This window comes from Pyxicephalus adspersus, chromosome 3 (genome assembly GCF_032062135.1).
Source record: "Pyxicephalus adspersus chromosome 3, UCB_Pads_2.0, whole genome shotgun sequence".
Taxonomy (NCBI): domain Eukaryota; kingdom Metazoa; phylum Chordata; class Amphibia; order Anura; family Pyxicephalidae; genus Pyxicephalus; species Pyxicephalus adspersus.
The window spans coordinates 59,714,802-59,737,074 of record NC_092860.1 but is presented as its reverse complement, the minus strand read 5'-3'; the positions used below and the strand labels follow the sequence as shown (position 1 = coordinate 59,737,074).

The following is a 22,273-nucleotide window of genomic DNA, read 5'->3' as shown; positions in this document are numbered from 1 at the left end:
TGGACCATGCTCTTTGGTAGGGGACCCGCTGTTCTATAACATCACCAATAATCACTATTTGTTCAAAAGTCATGCAGCAAATCCTCAAAACCTAAGCCCATAGCTTTTAATGAACTGAACATATGGTGAAATTGAATCCTTGCTATTTGGTTTCCCAAATCCCTGAGGAAGCCTTCTTGGGTGAAATACGTTGGGAGGAAGACCCGTTCCTCTCACTTATATTTATAAGTATATGAATGGCAATTGAAGTTTAATCAATACCTCACAACATTGTCCAGTTTTTGAATTTGCACCCTTGTACAATCATTTTAAATGTATGGTTAATTAGTAAAGTAACAATTTATAATTATTATCCAGAGTGCTGTTTAAAAGCCTTCCGCTTTTACGTTTTATATTTGCCAGAGAATACCGGAATTAGGTTTGCCATTGGTGCTTTTTTCACAGATGGGAGTAGGTTCCCACTGAGCACGTCACAGACCAAAAAGTCTCGAGACGCTATGGTGATTAATATACCTGCAGCATCCTAGCTATGGATCAATGATTTCCATTGACCGTTTGTACATCAAATCAAATATTCTCAATTTGAGTTTTTCATTCCAGAACAGATATGCAGTTTCAAGGTTCTTTTAATTTTTTGAGCAGTGTATTTTAAATACCGTATTTTCCGGCGTATAAACGACCCCCAGCTTTTTCAGTTAAAATATAACTGAGTTTGTTGCACAAAAAAAAAAAAAAAAGCAGTAACAAAATTTTTACTTTAAATAGAATTTTCACACAGCTCCACCCAGTGGCTGATTTGTAAATCACAATATTCTATAACACGCATATAAATCTATACCGCATGGCTCACAGCCTTCCCCCGAAGCTCTCCGACACCGACTCTTGGTAACCCAAGCTCGGATCTTCTCCCCGTTCAAGGGATTGGTAAGTACCCGGCCTATAAGACGACCCCCGACTTTGGCACAGACTTTTTGGGGTTAAAACACCGGAAAATACGGTACTTACATTTGCTTCTTTTTACAGAAACTGTTGCCAGTTTTAGTTAAATTTGCAGGTGTCTATTCTTGTTGGCAGGAAGAAAAAAAAAAAAAAAGTATTTGAAGTTTATCTGGCAGATATAAGCTTGGATTCATATGACTAATCATGAACTTGTACAGATTTTTGTCAAACTATGCATCAGGTCACAAGGAAAAGATATGCACACAAAACGTGTCATGGGCTTGTAGCAAAGTTCCCTTATGGTCATGACATACAAGACCTATTCTGAAAGTAAAAGGTTTCTCTTAAAAACATAATATAAATGTTTTATTTAGAATTAAAGTTTTTTGATATCACAAAAACACATTAAACCTCAAATGACATTGCAATAATCTGGAGTGTGCATTTATTCAACATCAAAACATGCAAACAAAAATAAATTCAGGAAAGATCTAGCTAGAATAAAATTCAACATTCTGCCCTCATCATCAATACTAACCTGGCCGGAGACCAGGGTAAAAAGTTTCACAACTCATCTTCAATGACAAAAGAGAAAACAAAAAAGCTCTAAAAACGCAGAACATTGCAAGATTACTAATCCTCATCTGAAGAATCTCTTTCAAACTTGTAAGCCATGAAGCAAGCATCTGGTCTCTTAGGGACAAGGGGATGGCCAGGTCTCACAATCTCAAAGCCCAAGAAGCTGAAGGTTCGGAGAAGTGCGGCTACAGTAGAAAAAAAACAAAAAAACAAAATGGGTTTGTACAAGATACATTTATAAGTTAGACTACAAAACAGTGTTAAATTCCCTGTGATAATCATGCTAAATAACAGCACAAGGTAAACCCAACCCTATAAAAATACATACTACCTTCACCAGAATGCCAAGAAGGACTCCCCTCCGCCTCTTCTGCGCACAGAGTCAAAAACATGTGGTTCAATGTACAGGCTAGATTCAGTGCCCAGATGAAGTAGCTCCCACATGCATGAGCAGAAGCTACATCCTTTACACCCAGCCAATGAATGACCAAGCTGAAAAGGCAGCTTGATTTTAATAATCATTGATTGCATATAGCCCCATGCAAGACTCCTTAACAGATAAGCAGATTTGATTGAATACATCCAGTTTACCTAGCAGCAGCATTTGTGCATCTTGCTCATTAAGACAAGCTGCTGATAGCCATGATTGAAATTTGTGACTATTTTTCCTGGTCTGTAAACCAAATTGCAAGTTGTGAGAAAAGAATTGTACTTACCTCTATCATCTCTGTTTTTGTGGAAACAAATGAAAACATGGTCGACTTGGAGTTGCTCTTCTGCAAATTCAAGTAGAATGGCAAAACTAAAAAAAAAAAAAATATAAAAGTTGCCTCAGACCGCTAAAAACCAGCAGGAGTTATGTATCCATTTTGAATACTTCAACAAAATAACTACTAATAACTACACAAAAACACACTTCTACAGGCCCTGTACTGCGCACACACAGGAGTATGTTCAGCTGTAGCCCTGGGATTGTGTGAATGTGGGTGGATATGTTGCTGGGGGCCGATAGGACTCTGAAAATTTAGCAACCTGCAAGAAAAAAGTGGTAAACTTTTTGTAAGCTGGTTTCTTCTGGAATGAAAGGCTGTAACAGAAGCAGACTGCAGACAAACAAGTGCCTTTTTTTTTTTTTAAATATTCAACCCAATTTGCATCCAATAGATTAGTACATCTTATGGACCAGAGCAGTTTTGACACTTAGCCATGCTCCTGTGGATGTAATACCTATATCCCTACTACCAAGCAATAGTAGACGTTATTTTGGCAAACCCTGACTCCCTCACAATTGCCCCTGCAGAGATAGGCAATATTAAAGCAGCAATGCTTAATATATTTACCAACTTTCAAAATTCCTGTGGCACTCCCATCCCTCAATCATGTCTTGATGTCACGATTGGGTCAGGGCAGAGACTGTAGACCGTACCAAAAGCCTGGAGATGAACTCCTTTAGCCATAGTTCTCCCCAGCATTTGAACAGGTGACAGCTGAGATCTGGACACAGGCTGCCCCTACCCCTTCTGATAGCTGAGCTTCTATCGAAAACAAAAATAAACCTTGTGTAACAACGTCATCTGCAGCAAAATAGTTGTGTGTGAGAATTGTGCATGTCATACTGCAGCCTTACAGCTCTGTGTACAAACCTCCATATCTCCTAAACTGTATGTCATGACTTGAAATTTTGCAGGGTGCACAGGGAACGCTCAATGTTTCATCATTACAACATAAAAAAAAACTGCCCATCAAAACAAAATTGGAGTTCAGGTTCTGGAAGGGTACAGTCATGTGTAACAGGGTTTTGATGTGCAGTTTTTTTATGTTGCAATGATGGCATGGTGATGAGAGTTTGGGGTTTATAAGTGTCCCCCTTGTACCTCTGTTCTAAAAATTAGGAAAAATGGGTTCAAGGTAGGGAAGCGAACAGTTTGATGGGCAGAGGTTTTTTTTTATGTTCTAATGATGCTCTTCTGTTTTAATGATGCCATGTTAATTATGTTTTAGGGGGTTTATACATGTCCCCCCCACTTGTACCTACATTTTCAGTTTCCTGCACCTCGATATTCAAAATAAGTTTAGTTCAAATTTATTTCAAAGAACGAAAGCAGAAAGTGTAGCATAGTATTACAATTTTAGTTTTGTGAAAGGTACCGTAGGTAAAAAAAAATTTAGTGGCTCCCACCCCAATGCTCCTTGCTAGAATATGGGCAGTGATCAGAGGGGGCGGGGGTACATTGGCTGTTCTGTCCCTATCTGCTATCACATGCATCATGCTCCTGAAGCAACACCAAACTATACCATTATATAAGCGGTGATATTCCTCTTTTTTAAAATAGAACCTTCCATCTGTACTGCCATGGTGGTAAAGACTGCAGGGTATATCTGCAGCCTCCTGTGGTATTTGTGTCACATATCCCAGGTGGCTGTGAGCTGCTCTTTTAGCACATGCCCAACATCAGCAATGTATCAGGGGCTTTCCTATAATGTAAAAAATGCTCAATCTCAAGCATGACCAATAGGGAAAGGAAAGGGAAGCTGAGCACTGAGCAAGCGTGGGACTTGCTGGGATCAGTTCATGGACAGATCAAGGTATTTTTTATTTTTTTCACAAAAGTTTTGTTTTATCCAGATATAGCGCTAAGAGGTGATATCTGAAGTCTGTCTAAATTCAGACTGGCAGTAAGGTTGCATTTGCTGCATTTACCCCTCACTTTTCTTTTGCCAGGAAGCATGGCTGGTTGAAAAACTGCTAGGCCTGAAAAGGCCCAGCAGTCAGTTACCAATCCCAGGTGCCCAGCAGTCACCGCCGGTTACAAATCCCAGGTGCCCAGCAGTCGCCAAGTAGTCACTCAGGAGGGGGCCAAGATTTTTTACTGCTAATGTGAACCAAGCCTAACTTGTGGAGGAATAATACAAAAAGATGTAAAATTGTACATTATACCAAGCCAGGCATTAGAAAGTTGGAACAAAGTATAGGAGGAAGGTAGAACATAGACACAATAATAGAGGTTACTGGATACCTGTGGCATAAATAACTGGGAGCACTAGATTTGCAGTGTCTACTTTACCACCCAGCTACAGCTTCCCCCCATCTGGCTGAAGAAATTTTCTGTGAGGGAACACTGTTAGCTATACCTTATTTGCCTGGAGAGGAGCAGAATCGGGCACAAGAACCTAAGGACTGACAGCTTCTCCAATGTCAACTGCCTAAACTCATGCCAATGACATTTAAGTCTTCCAATTACTGGAATCAGAGCTTTTTTTCCTGCTTCTGAACCATCCAAGAAGGTTTAGTTGCTAAGTACAGGCAATCTATTGCGCGTACACATTTTCTAATTCAAATCAATCCTTGTTGCACTACTTATGTTCAAATCCTAGAATGTTCATGTCTTGAACATCTGCCCAAATTGAGCTTCAGCCCATCCATGTTGCACAGTCCATACGCTGTTCTTCAGTGGTTAGAAATCAAAACTTAAAACTGGATAGCAGACTTGCCATTTGAGAGATTTCAAAGTGGGTCTTGGTACAAGAAGTGGCAGTAGAGGCTACATGTACACCCTGGGTATATATTTTGTTTACTGTAGCTTTATGGAAGTTTAGTTACATGGCCTTTTATTTTTTATGCTGGCATATACAATCTTGACAGCATGATGTCAAGCAGCTGGGGGAGCATAAACCCATCAAGCTTCTGACAAGTAAAACAATAGATTATCTGAAACTGATCTAATTGGAGATCCAATACTTTATAAATGTACACCAAAGCCTCAAGAATTAGAATTGCAAATCCTTACTGGAAAACAACTGTGGATCCAGCATGTATGCAGAAATACTACCAGTTGTCTTAGTAATTAGTACCTTTGCTCAAATACCACAAATATGATATTACATTCTGTTTAGGTCTCTTTTAGTTTGTATTTACCTATCTTTGCTCCCATCAGGCAGTATGCCACTTGGGATTTCTATGTACAGATTGTTGTTGTTTAGTACAGCTTTCCAGTCTACTTGCTTGCCATCGGTTAGCCTAGATTGAACATTAAGAATTCTTGTCCTGTTATGGGATGTAAGCTCCTCTGTTATATTCAGCCTGTTATCCTATAAAAAACAAACAAAAAAAATACTTAAAAGCCTTTTTAATTTCTTTGAGAGGTAGAGAAAAGAAAACTTCACATCAGTTGTTTTAATTAACTATTATGAGCAGCATTCTTGTATGTCACATGTGACAAGCTTAACTACTAGTTTATTTTTATTCTCTACACTCCATGAAGAAATCTGTTACATTAAGTCAGTCTTAAAATTTCAATTGAAAATATTAATACATTTTCTGATACTTACAGAATAAAATAAGTTAGCTGAAAGATTGTGATCCCTCTGACTATTCCCTCGCCCACCTGGGATCTTTAGGGGTGGGTGAGGGACATCAGGAACACCACCGAGGCCCGGGACCCAGGTTACTACAGCAATTGAAAGAAACCCTGGAACACAAAAAAAAAAGCCAAGTTAAAAATATTTGAATAGAATGTAAGACCATTCTATATCAAAAAAAGTTTAATCAGATCAGATATTTTAGTTATTCTATTCTTCCAAATAACGAAAAGCAGTATAAAATGGTTATTAATTCTCATCACAGATCATGTCATAGCAGCACCAGTCAAACTTCGTGAAACCCCAAAATGAGTGTATACTAGGTGCCAGACCGGGATTACATTTTATTGCATTAAGCCCCCTAGCGGTATTCCTGAGTGTGACTCAGGTGGATTTTTTACCTGCAAATAGCAGTAATCCCAAGTCACACTCAGGGTAGCTTTAAACTTAACTAAAAAAAAAAAAAAAAAAACCCCCACTTACCTTGCTCTGTTGTCATCCCGTCCTGCTGGTCCCTGCAGATCCTGGGAACACGACCTACCTCCTCGATCTTCGGGATTTCCCACTGACGTCGGTGCATCAGGCGGATCGGCGGGAAATTTCAATAATTTGGTATTGGATTCAATACAAAATAGCTGTATTGAGTCCAATACAAAAACATTCATATATGTATAAATATATTATATATTATAAATGCTACTGTACACTTACATAACAATTTTAAAAAATTTTTTAGTCTACACGGACTGTTTCCCCAGCGTTTAACCTGATGCTTTTAAAGCCCATGTTTGAAGTCCCCATGCATTCCCATGGGCTAATCTACACCAGGACAATGAGCACAGCCCTGGAAATCCTCCTGAGGGATTGCAGGGCACTAGGGGTTAAATGACAAGCCTCTCCATTCACCCCTAGTGCTCTGGCTGAGGTTTTACATTTCTCAGCCATTCAGCACAAGACATGAATGGGGAGTCTTGTGCCCATTCATCTCTAGTGCTCTGTGATTGGCTGGGAAATAGGAAACCCTGATGACAGCTCAAGCATCATCAGGATGTCCCTTTCCTCAGCCAATCAGGGAGCAGAGCAGTCAGCAGAGCTTTACTATGCTGACAGCTCCACTCCCCTGATCACTCCTGCAGCCCTAGAGGAGCTGTGACATGTGTTCTGTATCTGTAATACATGTCACAGCTCCTCTGGGGCTGCGTAAAACCTCAGCCAATCACAGAGCACTAGGGGTGAATGGAGAGGCTTGTCCTCATTTAACCCCTAGTGCCCTGCGATCCCTCACTGTCAGGAGGATTTCCAGGGCTGTGCTCACTGCAGCCCTGGAAATCATCCTGTCATTGAGATAACCTGTATAAAAAAAATAAAAAAAATAAAAAAAGTTTAATTACACAAACATTTAATAAAATAATTTAACATTAAAGACTCCTCCAATGTCTTTACACATTTTAACCCTTTCAGGGAATGAGTAAGGGGTTTTATGTACCCCTGTACTCACTCCCTGAAAGGGTTAAAAGTAAAACTTTTATAAACGCTTATGTAAAATCGCAGCAATTCGCAGTAAAACGCGTATAGGCATTTATAAAAGTTTTTAGCATTTTAAAGTTAAGCTTTAAAATGCTTGTAAAAGTGCATAAAAACGTGGCAGGAACATTTATTTGCATTTTTAAAATCGTTCATGTAGCCTAAAGTTTATTAATAAATATCGGTGAGTTATGCCTAACAATTATAGCCTACAATGAAAAATGCATTTCCATGCAAAAATTGTACCGCTTTTTGCATGGTAATTTGCACGAATTAGACCGCTATGGAGGTTAAATAAAAATGCTGAAACACCTTTACAGATAAAATATTTCTGTAAATTTCATCATTATCTGCAACCATATGATTTCATAAAAGATTTTTTTCCTCAATTAAAAATATTGTAAAAGGAGCAAAATTATGGTACCCGATGACTTTCATAGTCAAAATACTACAAAAACATGCATAGTTTAATTTTTTATAATCCATACAAGAAAGTCTGTAGTAAACTACGACGTTTTAATTTTTAACGCAGAACTAAACTTGGTGGGTGGTGAGATTCTGCCAACTCACTTACCCTGCAGGTGTGGAAGGTGCAATCTTCACTGCAGACTTCTGTGGAGACTGTGATCCTCACTGAATGGACTAGGTAATCCCTGCGCATGCGCAATTATATAATCCGTGGTGGCTGTGGCTGGCATGCACCATGTAGTTTAGAGCTTAAATAAAAAGCCACTGGGAACCAGGGAGTTCGTTTTGGCACTACAGCCAGGATTGCTACAATACCAGACATGCATATGCCAGGTGTTTAACCAATTGCTTGGTGATTTGCTGCATATCTCCTGTCAAATAGTACTACCTCTTGGTGGTCTTTTCACTTTGGGTCCTCTTTAAGTGTGTCAAGTCACACTAGGGAAAGGTAAACCCTCTTGTTTGGTATTTTTGTTATCTATGACTCCATTAAAGAAATCTCCCTCTAAACTGACATTTTACCAGACAGAAAAGGCAAAAAAAAAAAATCTGACAGGGTTTAAAGCCTTTTCCTGCTGAAATATAAAAAAGTGTTTTCATTTGTGTTTCTTTTGAAAACATTCCCTTTACTTCTTGTGTGGGGAAATCTCTCCAAGTTCACCCAATAGAACATAAGAACAAATGTTAAACCCTTTACCTACTGTTCAAAATGTAGAAAGAAAATAAAAAAAAAGGAGGAAACAAATATATCAAGTTTTTTTTCTGGTACCCAAATTTTGATGAACTAGAACATCCACACATTTCCTCAGCAGTTCAGACATTGACCGAATGTGGACCATACATTTATCGATAAGGAACAAAATACAAAACATGTCTAAACATGGAACTGGTATAGCAGACAAGAATAAAATGCATTGCACTTTTGTGAAACTACCATCTACTGATAGTGTATACACATCTATAATTTATTCTCATACCAATGTACCAAATAAATAAGCTGGAAAGCACAGCAATAAAAACTGTATGCAAGACCCAATATTTCTATATTTATTAAGCTTTTGTTTGCAGGAGATTATGAACTCTTCCCTTACACACCATCCCTTCCCTCCCCCAGCTTGTGTCATCTCAGCAGATACTCATGGGGATTTAGTGATCACTTTATTCAAATGCATAAAATTTACTCTCCATTTTGTCGTGCTTATTGCCGATTACCTCTGAAACATAATTAGGCTCACAGGGCTATAATGAAAGTTTACCATTTTATATTCTAGAACGTAATTATCCGAGAAAAAAATAAATAAAGTTCAGTTTTAGAGATGCAGAGGTTTAAATCCTAATGTTAAACGTGTGCTTTTTTCATGAAAAGGAAAGGCACAAAGGGCTATTTAAGTGTGCAGATGATAGAACACAAAGGATATGTATGCATTACCACCTCTCTCCTATGCACCAGATAAATTATTCTAAGGGAGGGGAAGTGCAACAGGAATTTGAAGGATCAAAACATGTAAGCTCTTGGTGGGGCAGGCTCCTCTCCTCCTTCTGTATCACTTTGTGTCATTTGAAACCTCTAAAGCTGCATACACACATCCAATGGTTCTCACCCGATAATCGGCCCATGGCTGATACTGGGCGAGAATCTGGCGTGTGTACAACGCCAATCGCCCATTGTCCGTCCTGGCGGATCCACGGACAATGGACGACTAACGATTCTAATGCAAGGGGGAGAGCGCACAGCAGGGTGCTGCTTCTTCGCTCACCCCCCTCCCCTCTGCATTCAGCAGAACGGTGCTGTATGTACAGCATCGTTCATGCATCATGCAGTGCTAGTCATTGGAAAGTATTGTGAAAGATCCTTTCCAACGACTATTATTGCACATGTGTATGCATCTTTCACAGAATTTCCCTATTGTTTGAAAACTAAGGCAAGTGAAAGCCAAGGCCACTCACCTAGGTTGGCTTCCATCATCCCTCCTGCATGAAAAAAGCCAGGTACAGTAAATTACCCAACTCCAGGTATCCTATTTATTGTACAGCACTGCGTAATATATTGGCGCTATATAAATCCAGTTTAAAAATTCTTTTGACAGCCTACACAGATTAAATGAAAAGGAAAGGTGTCTTGTAAGCACTGTGTAGCCTTTAAAGCTAAGGTGCTTAAATTATAGATTTAAACTACTTCTCCAGGATCATAACCACCCCCCATAACAAATGGGAGGAAAAAAAACCCCTAATCTAAAAACCCACTGGAATTTGGGTATCTGTCACCACCTAGACATTTTCCACTAATTTGTTACAAGGCTTTTCTGAATGGACAAAATCCACAGTGATGAGTCCAGTAAGAAGGGCTATCACAGCAGTGGATCAGCAGTCCCGAGAGAGGATTCAAGGACTGTAAAGAAACTAAAGCTACGTACACACTTCCAATTATTATCGTTGGAAAACGAACGACGAACGTTCATGCACGATATATACGAACGATCGTATAGCACCGATCCTGCACATAGAGTTAACGACATGATCGTTCATAGATATTGTACACACAATAGATACGATCGTTTGAGCGATAGAGGAACTATGTGCACGACAGGAAAGTGAACGGACGTTCGTTCATCACACATGCTCTGAACATGGACGATCAACGAACGACCGTACACACGAACGATGTTCAACGATCGTCGTCCAATCCGATCCGTCGGTCCGGTCGTTCGTTTCCAGCGACTTTCCTCGTTCGTCGGCGTCGTTGGTTACTTTTTTACGAACGATTTTTTGCCCAATCGATCGTTCGATTGGAACGATAAAAATTGGAAGTGTGTACGCACCTTTAGATAGTTTTTAACGCAAACATGCTTTCCTAAACCTATTTAGATCCTGTGGGTGGGTTACAGGAAGGATTTTAGATTTGCCTGAAGATGGGCTTTAACTAAAGCAGGTGCGCCCAGGGTTAGACTAGCCTGTTACCCCTGGGTTCTGTTTGAAAGAAAAGAAATTACTGGCAAGCCCCACCCCAAAGAGCCAGGTAACCCTGAATGGGATTGCTCAGCACACACAAGGCTTCTACACATTGCTGTGCCAGACCAAGGTTACATTTATACTGGCAAATGAAAGTAACCTAAAATGCCATTTCCATCAAGTGTGCCCTAATATACTGGTTTCAGTTGTGTTAAAGAACAAGTTAAAGCAAAGAACCAGTGGGCTGATGGAGCCTACAAGAAGGATGATGAGGATTACAGTAAGCTCTAAAGAGCTTACTAGCTTAATTAAAGTGGAACTAAACCAGAATGAGAAAAAAAAAAAAAAGCGAACAACATTTTCCCCTTTACATATAAGGCTTTGCTACCCCTTTTATTCAAGGTGAAAATGAGAATGAGTAGATAGGCTTTAAGCAAAAGGGGTTTAACTGTAGGATGGGATTAAAATGTATATAACTCATACCTAAAAGACATTCAGCTTGTCCCAGCATTATCAAAAAAACTTTCAATTGTTTACTTTTCTGATTTTTACATCCTAGCGGATCTTCTACAACCTTTATGCAGCCACTTCCTGTCCACGGACATTGTGGCAATGACATAACTGTTGTGGTTTCTTGATAACTACAGACCATAAAATGTTCAATGGGCCTGGCTACCTAAAACCCACAATGGAATGGCACGTTACAGGGGACAACATAGGTGAACAGCTGGGAGATCGTTTTAACTCAACAGAAGTATCTCAACAAAATACATGGCAGAATCACCAGGTATTTAGATGAAAGATGCAGATGCAGAGCACTCTTCTGAAAGTGATGTAAAGTTAGAGAGGAACCAAAGAGCTGTGGGCCACCCATGAGTTCAAGTCACTGGAAGGGTCAATTTCCAACAAATGAAGAAAGGTGGCACAGAAATGGAGTCTATAATTGTCTTTTATGGTTAGCAGTAGAAACATAACCAATCTAGATTAGAAGAGCTGTACGAATTAAATGTTTTTGAAGCCTATAAAGGTAGCCTCAGGATCCTAAACAAGTACACAAATACTACTAAATGCCAAATATGTTTGAAGTGCAACCCCATCTCCATGTCTAAAGCAAGTGTTCTCTAAGTTTTCTGCTGAGAAAGTACATTTACAAAAACAAAATTCATCGTGTCACATAAGTAAAAGAAAATAAAACATCGAGAAAGGCCGCATGAAATCATTCAAAGTAATAGATTAGGATAATCCTTTGAGCTACCCACTTCCATACAACATGGGTGACTTAGAAGTGACACACAGCTGAATTATTCACCAACATTAGGACATACCCACAATAGGCAGGAAAATGTCACTCACATACACATGCTCCAGCCACATGCCAAGCAATGGATTAAACTTGGCATGCGCATGCCTGTTATTGCAGCACTCCCAGCTGTATCTTAGGAAATCAGCAAGGGAATCAGTCAAGCAAAGAGAATCACCACAGGTCTGGGGTGTCACAATAAACAGGTTCAATGTGTCGGCCATCAGTCTGCACTTTATACCCACCCACAACTAAAGAAAAAAAGGGAAGAACAAAAAACTACATGACACAAAAATAAGGGATTTGAGCCATGTGACCAATATTCAAAGATGATTGGGCTCATCTGAAAATTTTCTACTTTAAAAAGATGAAGGTAGGATGTTCTAGCAATGCTTTCCTATATCCATGCATATCACAGGAGGCTCTTAAAGAAGACATGTGATCTGAACGGCCTGACGTTACTGCCACTCAGCGATTATCATAATAGAGAGATAGCTAAGAAAAAGGGGGGGAAGGAGGATGGCGTCCGGTGAACAACGCTGACAAAATAGAAGGCCTCCTACCTTTCACTACTATTACTGGGAATACTCAGGAGAGGCATGATGCAACTTTTATTTCCTTCCTTTTCTCTGGCAAAGCAATGGCTATTGAGTATCCGCTGAAGAGAGGATTTCACCATCCGGCCCCTCTGGTCTCAGAACCAGAAATTCCCCGGCCTTTCGCCTCTTCCGTCGGAGTCTCTCAAAATGGCGAATCGCACTTTCCAATAACACCTTTAAGTAGATGACTCCTGCCTCCGCCTGAAACTCTGTCACCCTCCACAGCCAATAGCTGACCTCTATTTCGGGCCGCCCCGCGCCGCGCGCTTTAATCACAGTTTGCCGATTGGCTGCTGACGAGCAGGGACATTTTACTCGGGTTTAGGGAAGCGATTCCCTTTTCCCCGCCCCTTAACTTGCGCTTGGCAACAGCGCGCGCACGTTATCGTCTGAGTCGATTACGTCAGACGAAGGCATGTGGACGCGCATGCGATTAGACTAAATAGGGACAAATAGTTTCGGGAATGGAGGAAAACTGGTGATGTGAACATGTACGCTCTTCACAATGCCGGTACAGCGAGGGGTTTCAGTTTTAACTGGAAAAGTAAGTGTGTCCAAACCTAGGAAATCCAATTAGTAAAACCATTACAGCTTTGTGTGTGAAGAAGGTTGTGAAATCTCTTCTTCGGCCGTGTTACATGATGTAGGACAACGTGACCGGAAGTGGGCACGGTTTAGAGATGAAACCTATGTTTATTTAATTTTCATATTTTGTGCGTTTATTTCGGTACTTTCATAAACGTATAATTTAGAAGTAATCCATGATTTATTTAATCTCATTAGTTAAATCTCACAATATTTATTTACAAATCAATTAGCTCCAGGTGCGTTTGTTTGGAAGGAAAGTGGAAGTTTAACCAAAGTAAGGCCCTAAAATACTCTGTTCCCCCTGCGGAGAAATATTCCTTACGTTTTTGTCCCAATAGCAGGGTGTCACCTAGACAGGAAGTAACATTCATTTCTCCAATTGGGAATGGAGAAATGGGAACAATTGTGAACTGCAACAAAAACACAAAGCACCTGTTACTTTTACTTTCTGTATCTCCTGAAAAGACATTTACACTACTCTATCTTTACTCTACTCTACTCTACTCTACTCTAGGGTTCTGAACAAATTTTCCAGTGTAGTGGACACTGAGTCATGTTTTTCTTCACACTTTTTGATAGACTTTGCTAGACTGTGCAAATACTAAATTTTGCAGGACTTATTGCCAAAGCTGTTTTTGTTTTGTTTATTGTTCAAATTAAGATGTTTGTCTTAGTTTCTGCTAAGGTGAAGCCATATAGAGTTGTGTTGAACCTGAATAAAGTGGACTTAACAAAAAGTGAAAAATACCAGAGGGAAAAAAAAAAAGGAAGAAGAAGATAAAGATAAACAGACCAGCTATCCCTCCTGTCAAAAAGTAGCCACCATTATTTATGAAAAGATAAAGATTATAGGGTTTATATGGGATAGCTGGTCTGTTTATCTTTATCTTCTTCCTTTTTCTGTTTTCTTTTTTTTTTTTTTTTCCCTCTGGTATTTTCTTTTGTCCTCCCCTTTTCTCGTTTGTTACATATGTTTGATATCATTGACCCAAATGTTATTTTCATGTATGATTTTAATGCACCCATTGTGAAACAGTGCGTTTTTTAGTATGAAAATCAAAATAATACTCTGATTACCATTGAATAAACGTCTCTAAAATATAAAAATCTATCATGCTGTTAATTAAATTGTCTTCTTTTTGTTTTGTGTCTCTGGGACATGGGAGCCCAAAGCCCCAGTGTTGCCCATCATTAGGATGGCTGATGCTGGGGCGTATCTTTGTCCAATGGCAGACAGTCCTGTTATGGACATAATTTGCGCTCCCTGGGCGTCTTCCCCCATCCTGTCCGCTTCCGGTCTGGCGACTGGTAATAATGGGGAATCTTCCTTTTCTTCCCTGAATGTTTCTGTGGGGAGAAAGTTCCCATGTTCCCACCCTACGCTGCATGACAACAGTGTGGGCATGGATCCTCATGTGGACGCTCATTCCCATTAGTGCAGCTTCTTAAAACCCGACAGCGGGGATAGGTCTAGGCTGCAACACGAGGAGGAGGCATGTCAAATGTTATCTGTGTGAGAATTACTTGTAATATCACTTGAAAACACTTGTTCTCCCTGGTAAGCTACTAGACCAATATATGTTTTAAAAGTTTGGATATACTCATGATTGAAGTCACTATTAATATGTAGCTTCTCATTAATGATCTGTTTTGAAACAGGCGAATGTATTTTAAAGGAGGCACCTCTATTAATATAACATATAAGCTGTCACTATTTTGTGATATTCTTCAATAAAGTGGCTGGTGATTTATATCATTTGTGAATACATGTTTCTAAGATAATCCCTCATATATGAAATATACTAAACTACTTATGTCACCAACATTCATTATATAATACTCTACAGCCATCCACAGTTTATGGAAACGTTTAATTGAATATTTAGGAAGTTTATAAAAGCACCTATATAGATCCTGAAATATTAATTAGAATGAAGGATAGTAGTAATATGACCAAGCTTTGTGATTCCTACATACATTTTTAGACATTAAATGTGAATACTCTAAAATCTGTTTGTAAACAATTTTGGGTGACTTGTTAAGAAGATATATGAGATAATCCTCGCTTGCTAGCCTATACCACTCTGCTGCCTGGCTTGAAGTCAGTGCTCTTTTTGTTTGAAAGAGTTACCCACCTTTAGACTGTTGTTGTCAACATTTTCCAAGAATTGGTATGTAAAATACCTGTTTGAAAGCATTTATTAATGTAATGAAATAATTGTAAACCAGATACTGTTAATTCCTATATGTTGTCAGGTCTCAATAATTTCCTGATGAAGCAGGTTTAAACCTGCGAAACATGTAGAAAAGTCAAAGACTCCATCTGACTTCTATGAGACCTTGCCATGATGTGAAAATATATTTTTTATATATATTGTGTAGTGATTATTGTGAACCTTTTACCTGTGTTTTAAACTTTCTAAAAAAAAAGTTATATTTTCATTTATTTTAAATTCTGTGCCTAAAAAGGCCCATGATTTGTTTGTGATACTTGTAAGTCTAAGATATCTTGTTGGGATGTGGCACATATTTGAGAAATCTTCATAACCTGACCTCTACTCTAAAATACATTTGTGCATTTAAAACTCACCAACATAAATGAACACAAACATCTATAATTAGATCAGCCTAATTAGGGCTGACCTAATCCAAGTGAATCAATAAACTAACACCAATAAAAACGATGACTTACACATGTATTTAATCCATGTTCAATATATCTAATTACTTGAGTACCACCAACAAAAAAAAAAAGAAGTGTGAATATGTAAACAGCAAAGATATACCACCATGAATAGCACAAACAAGATTCCTTATAATTAAACTACCTATTATTAAGAAATTACCAACAAACAGAAAAAACATTAAAATATTATTTTTATATCACCCACAATGTGCCCGCATTTATATCTGAGGATTCAGGATAATTAACTGGGCTCACATCTGTGGCTAAAAAACAGCATTCCAGATAATATATCATCTATGTGCATATATATAATATTAATAAATATATATATATATATATATATATATATATATATATACATACATATAGAAAGGAAGTTTGCCTAATTGGTGCCTATCCTATGAACATTCAAATCATCACCTATTCTGAACTAGATCTATATATATTTGCGCTTTTCTTAATATAAAATCCCATGCTCATAGACACTTACATATATGTATCAGTTAACAAGTCCCAAATACTCATACAGGCATATATATGATTACAAATGTCCAGAATATTATCTACAAAGAAGCCACTGGGTCAAGAGTTCTAAAATAATTTCTCCACCACTCACAAATGTAAGTTTACTCCTCATCGCCAATCAAAAGTTCGTCTAAGAGTCGCCTCACAATGCTCTCCTAAATAGAGAAAAACTGCACCTCCGCATCCCCACTCTCTTTATCCATAATGCCGGCTGACGTCGTCCCTCAAGGTGGACAAACGGCCCTGCCCCTTACAGGAAAAGTCTCCCATGAATGACAGCCCAGCACTTCCGCCCCTAGTTTAGATAGCACAGAGCCATCTCTAGTATGGGAAAACACCAGCGGCCAGTGGAGCCACACAGCTTACCTGACTGGGAGCCGCGTCCCTGGAGGGATTATGCCCCAAACACCAGGGCCAGAGTGAAGCAATTATTTACAGATATAAATTATGATATACATAATTACATCAAAATATCATAACAAAGTATTTTCTGTTAAGAGTGTAGCAATAACTATCAATAAATTATAAAACAACAAAACAAAAGAAAAAAGGGGGGGGAGGAGAGAAACAGAGGAAAAAGAATGCTAAATAGCTCTTTAGTATATCGGTGATCAACTTTGAATAGTATATACAAAACCTAGCAATTACTGCAATTCATGAGAAAGACCAAAAACTAAGGCATTTATTTAAGCCCTGAAACTTAGTGGCTTCCAATTCGAAAAAAACATTTTGTTTCTTTTTGTGTTCATTTTCTATCAAAGTTACCACCTCTGGGATCTATATGCACCAAATTAAATTTGTGATTAGTTGCCATATGATGACTTGATGAAGTTACAATTTTGACACTTTTTGTATTATATAAATGCTCATATATTCGTTTCTGGAAGCATCTTTTCGTCTTTCCGATAAAGTACCTCTCGTCACTGCAGAAGGCCATATAGATTACTCCTTCCATACTTCAATTTACTCTACCATTTAGGTTTTTCTTAAACTTTATGGGAACATGAAACTTATTGGTTGTTTTATAGATCCATTGATAGTGTTTACTGCTGTCGGTTTTTAAAAAAGATTGGTCGATAGTGTGAGCTCAGAATTAATTTTGATCTTAATGTCTAGAAAAGGCAGACGTTTAGTACTACTTGAATAGGTAAATTGTAGGTTGAAAGAATTATATCCCAATTGTTCAATTAATTTAATTAGGTGTTGTCGATAGCATGAAAACGTTGTTGATATACCTTCGCCACAGTAATACGGGGCAAAGGTATATCTACAAGGCATCATTAGAGAACAGATCTCTTTCCCATCCCCCCAGGTACAAGTTTGCGTATGTGGGGGCACATTTCCCCATCGCGACTCCCTGTACCTGGAGGAAAGTACAGTCATCAAAGGAAAAAACATTCTAAGTATGTATCTAAGCAGGTCCAATACAAAGACTATGTTCTTCTAATTCAGTACTTTCCAAAAAAAATGAATGTACTACTTCTATACCCTTTTCATGCGGAATACTAGAATACAATGCTTCTATTTCAATTCCTACTGGCATTGTAACCTCAGGTACTGTTAAGCCATCCGGGACTTGTAATAGCTCAGGCGTATCTTTTAAATATGAGGGCAAGCTATACACAAAAGGTCTTAGATTAGGATCAACAAAATGACTAGCATTCATTGAAATGCTTTCTATGCCAGATATGATTGGCTGCCCAGGCGGATTGAATAATTGCTTATGTATTTTAGGTGACATATACAATACAGGTATTGATTCATTTATGATCCCTTTAGAGAGTGCCAATGCAATAATGTAATAAAATGGTAAAAAGTTTCTACTAAATTTAAAATTATCTGGGAATACCAGTTTTTTTGTTTTTCAATATTTCCTAGCACACGTCTATAATCGTTTACATTCACTACTGCCACATTGCCAGCCTTGTTGGCTGGTTTTAATAATATTGCAAAATTGTTTTGCAAGTATTTGTCGGCATAATAGATTATGTATTTCTCATTGTAGTGTTCTCTAAAGCATTCATTTCTTTCATTATCTGTTGTAAAAAATCATAAATATGCAGGTTTTGGCGTAAGTCAGGAAACTTAGTTGATCTAGGGTGAAAGATTGGATTTGTGTAGACCTTCGCATCAAGATTTGTCTGTTCATTTGGAAACCAGTGATCATCCTGATCCAAAGTGGGATCAGTGGCTTCCCTTAGATCTAAATCATTCTCTTGCCAAAGTTCCATCAGATCTTTAAGAACTCTATAATCTGTGACCCTAAAATCTTGGCAAACAGCCAAAAGATCCACTAGATATTTCAGTCTTATCCGCAAAAAGAGCCTTAAAAAAAAGGTCTCTTGCGAACATATGGATATCTTTTATAAATTCAATTTTTTGCATGCAATAACCAGACAAAAGCTTAATCCCAACTCTAATACTTCTTTTTCAGTTTCAGAGAGCTTATACTGAGACAAATTTAAAACGTTTAATTAACGGTCATGGGTAGTTTTTTCGCATATTGGTACATAGGGCCTGTTTTGGGTGTTGTCCCCGTTTTTGTGCGAGGTTACTGGATACCCATGGCATAAACAACTGGGAGCACTAAATTTGCCGTGTTTTGCCACACCCCCTTTTTTACCACCCAGCTGAAAAAAATTTCTGGGGAGAACACTGCAAGGTGTCATAAGTGGTTGATGCATAAATGCAGTATTCAAATCACATAACATCAAAATTATTGCAGTGTTCTCCCCAGAAATTTTTTTCAGCCGGGTGGTAGGAAGCTGTAGCCGTGTGGTAAAAAAGGGGGTGTGGCAAAACACGGCAAATTTAGTGCTCCCAGTTGTTTATGCCATGGGTATCCAGTAACCTTTTATTGTTTCAGTGTTCTACCTTCTCCCAATTATTTGTTACAACTTTGTAATGCCTGCCCCATTAGTATATCCAATTTTTCTATTCTATGTATTTTGCCACAACTGTCCTATGCCGTGTATTGTGACCCAACTTACTAGTGTTCTAAGTTTTAAGAGTGTAATCCTTTGTAGTAGTGTAATAGTATTATGAATGTGGTGTAACAAGTTAGGCTTAGCTCATATTAGCAGCAAAAAACATTTACTCTTCTGAGTGACTTCTGGCAACTGCTAGGCACCTAGGATTGGTAACAGGCGGTAAATGCTAGGCCCCTAGGATTGGTAACAGACGGTAAGTGCTGGGCACCTAGGATTGGTAACAGGCGATGTGCTGGGCATCTAGGATTGGTAACAGGCAGTGTGCTGGGCTTTTTCAGAGCGAGAAGTTTTTTAAGCAGCAGTGGTTCCTGGCATGAGGAATGGACAAATGTAACCTTACTGCCGGTGTGAATTCAGCTTAACTTCAGATGTGCTCCTGTGTCTATATTTAGTTACAGTAAACTTTTGTGAAAAAAAAAAAAAATTTCACTTGATTCTTTTACAAAATTAGCCCAGCAGGCCCATGCTGGCTCAGCTTCCACCTTTTCTCTGATCCTCACTTGTACATCCAGTGCTGCCTTGCACTGCGCATGCATTTGATTGAACACTTTTTTTTTTTTACTATACAAGAAATCCTCTGAAGGTGCATGCACACAAGGAGCAGTGCAGAGCCTCTTGGAATATGTGACACAAATATCCCAGGAGGCTGCGGAGTTCCCCTTTAGTCTTTACTGAAATGGAAGTGAAGACTGAAGGGGAGAGGTCCTCTCCACAAAAGTGTAAAAACAAAAATGCACATTTTTCCATTACATAACAGAGAAAGTCACTCTTTAATATAATGTTAAAAATGTGGCGATGCTTTATTAGCATCATGTATGTGATATCAGATAGGGACAAAACAGCCAGTGACCCCCTCTCATCACTGCCCATATTCTATATAAAAACTGTCTGTGACGTTTATCCGCAGTGTGTAATGTCATCGGCAGCGCAGTGTGATCGCTATGTGAGTGTAAAAGCTGCTTGTCATATTCTGCAGCCTAACAACTCGCTGTGTTCAAACCTTCAGATCTCCTAAACCATTGGTTGTATTCACTTGAAATTTTTAAGTACACGTGGAGTCATTGGAAACTGAAACTGTAGGTGCAAGTGGGGGACACTTGTGGCTAAACCCTTCTAAAATGTAATTAGTATGGCATTATGAGAACATAAATCTCCTACCTAGCAAAATGTGCTGCCTGCTCTGTTACACATTTCTGTCTGCATCTTACCTCAAACCCCAATTTCTCCAGAATTAAGAGGTGCAGGGAAACAAAAATATAGGTGGAAGTGGGAAACACTTGTGTCTGTCACCTTTCATCACCATGGCATCATTTCAACGTTAAAAAAAAAACTGTCCATCAAAATGCACAGATGACTGTAACCTTCCTGTACCTCAACCTCAATAAAATTTAGTGGGCAGTTCGTTTTCTAATGATGCCATAGTGATGAAGTTTTAGGGGATGTTAGTCACAGATTTTCCCCACTTGTACCTATATTTTTGGTTTGTTACACCTCCCCATTCCCCAATTGAAGTTCAGAATGTTAGATAAGTGGACAGGAATGTGTAACAGGGCAGGGAGGCCCATTTTAATGGGCTGAGTGTTTTATGTTCTAATGATGCTGTAGTAATGAGATTGTAAGGGGAGAATGTGCCTGCCACTTCCATATATCCATCAGAGAAATTGGTGTCCAAAGAAGAGAAGCAGACAGTAGTTTCATAGGTATAGATTCGTGACAGGTAGGTATAAATTTAGGGGCCCCGCTCCAATGCTCCTTGCTATGTTAGTGGCTCCGGGGTCACCAATATGCACTTTCAATTTAGGACTCCTAGTTGCACTTTCCTCTGAAACAGCATCCCCAAAGTTCAATTTTCATAACTTTTTATATTTGTTACCCCATATCTTGAAATTATTTAAAGCTGGGGGGCTGGAATTTTAATAACTAGTATCTATGAGGGCCCCCTGTACACCCTGCAAATTACAGGTCATTGTGACATACAGTTTAGGAGATATGGAGGTTTTGTACACAGAGCTGTGAGGATGCAGAATTCACACGCAGAGCTAAAGGTGGATACATTTCACAGGCAGAAATCCAAGCTTGTGCTATGAGATGGGGGCGGGGCTGCCTATGTCTCCTTCACATGAAGGCTGAACTGTGTGCTCACCTCTCAGCTGCAGCAATCCTCTGAACGGATGACACAGAGCAGCCTCACTGAGATCCGTGCATCCGAGGATGAGAGCTGCCGAGAGCTGGGTGGAGTATTCAAATCAGCCGGGCGGAGCAACCGGCTAAAAACCTCTGGGGAGAACTATGGACTTCAAATTCCGGGATTAGAAATATTACCATTACTGTTAATAATGATGTTAATAACCCAGTATAAGTTTAAACATACAATATCTGGTGCCATTATAGAATTGGTCCAATGGTACATAACATGTTCATTGCTAGCAAGATACACAGTAATTCTTACTGTAATGATATCTTAATATATATCATCGTATACGTACAATAATATGTAGAAGGCAGTTCACAATGTCTAAAAAATTCTATATACCGTATTTTTTGCCGTATAAGACACACTTTTTCTTCCCCAAAACTGGGGGGGGAAAGTTGGTGCGTCTTATACGACAAATGTGTTATAAAATAATTAAAATAAGATACTCACCCGATACTCGATCCTGCGTGTGTCTCCTCTCCTCGCTGGCTGCAGCGTGTGTCTCCTCTCCTCTCTGGCTGCAGCGTGTGTCTCCTCCTGGCTGCAGTGCAGAGCGAAAGAAGCCGGCACAGC

The 22,273-nt window shown here is 39.0% G+C and overlaps 2 protein-coding genes across 4 annotated transcripts in view; one reads left to right on the top strand and one right to left on the bottom strand.

Moving 5' to 3' along the window:
• Positions 1–1,277: 1,277 nt before the first annotated feature.
• OAZ1 (ornithine decarboxylase antizyme 1) lies at positions 1,278–12,916 on the bottom strand. Its single transcript, XM_072404885.1, is given in 6 exon segments — positions 1,278–1,703; positions 2,235–2,320; positions 5,435–5,607; positions 5,848–5,934; positions 5,936–5,987; positions 12,682–12,916. Coding segments are annotated over 6 exon segments (645 nt in total). The 5' UTR covers positions 12,798–12,916; the 3' UTR covers positions 1,278–1,572.
• A 186-nt stretch (positions 12,917–13,102) lies between these two features.
• Positions 13,103–22,273, top strand: part of JSRP1 (junctional sarcoplasmic reticulum protein 1) — a 103,699-nt gene continuing 94,528 nt past the window's right edge. For 2 of the 3 annotated variants that reach the window (XM_072404880.1, XM_072404881.1), the window contains exon 1: positions 13,103–13,261. Coding sequence is in view for 1 of the 3 variants with exons in the window: in XM_072404879.1 (XP_072260980.1) it covers positions 13,207–13,261 (55 nt within the window). In the remaining 2 variants the exon portion in view is untranslated. The remainder of the gene's footprint in view (positions 13,262–22,273) is intronic. The other variant, XM_072404879.1, reaches the window with a different exon arrangement.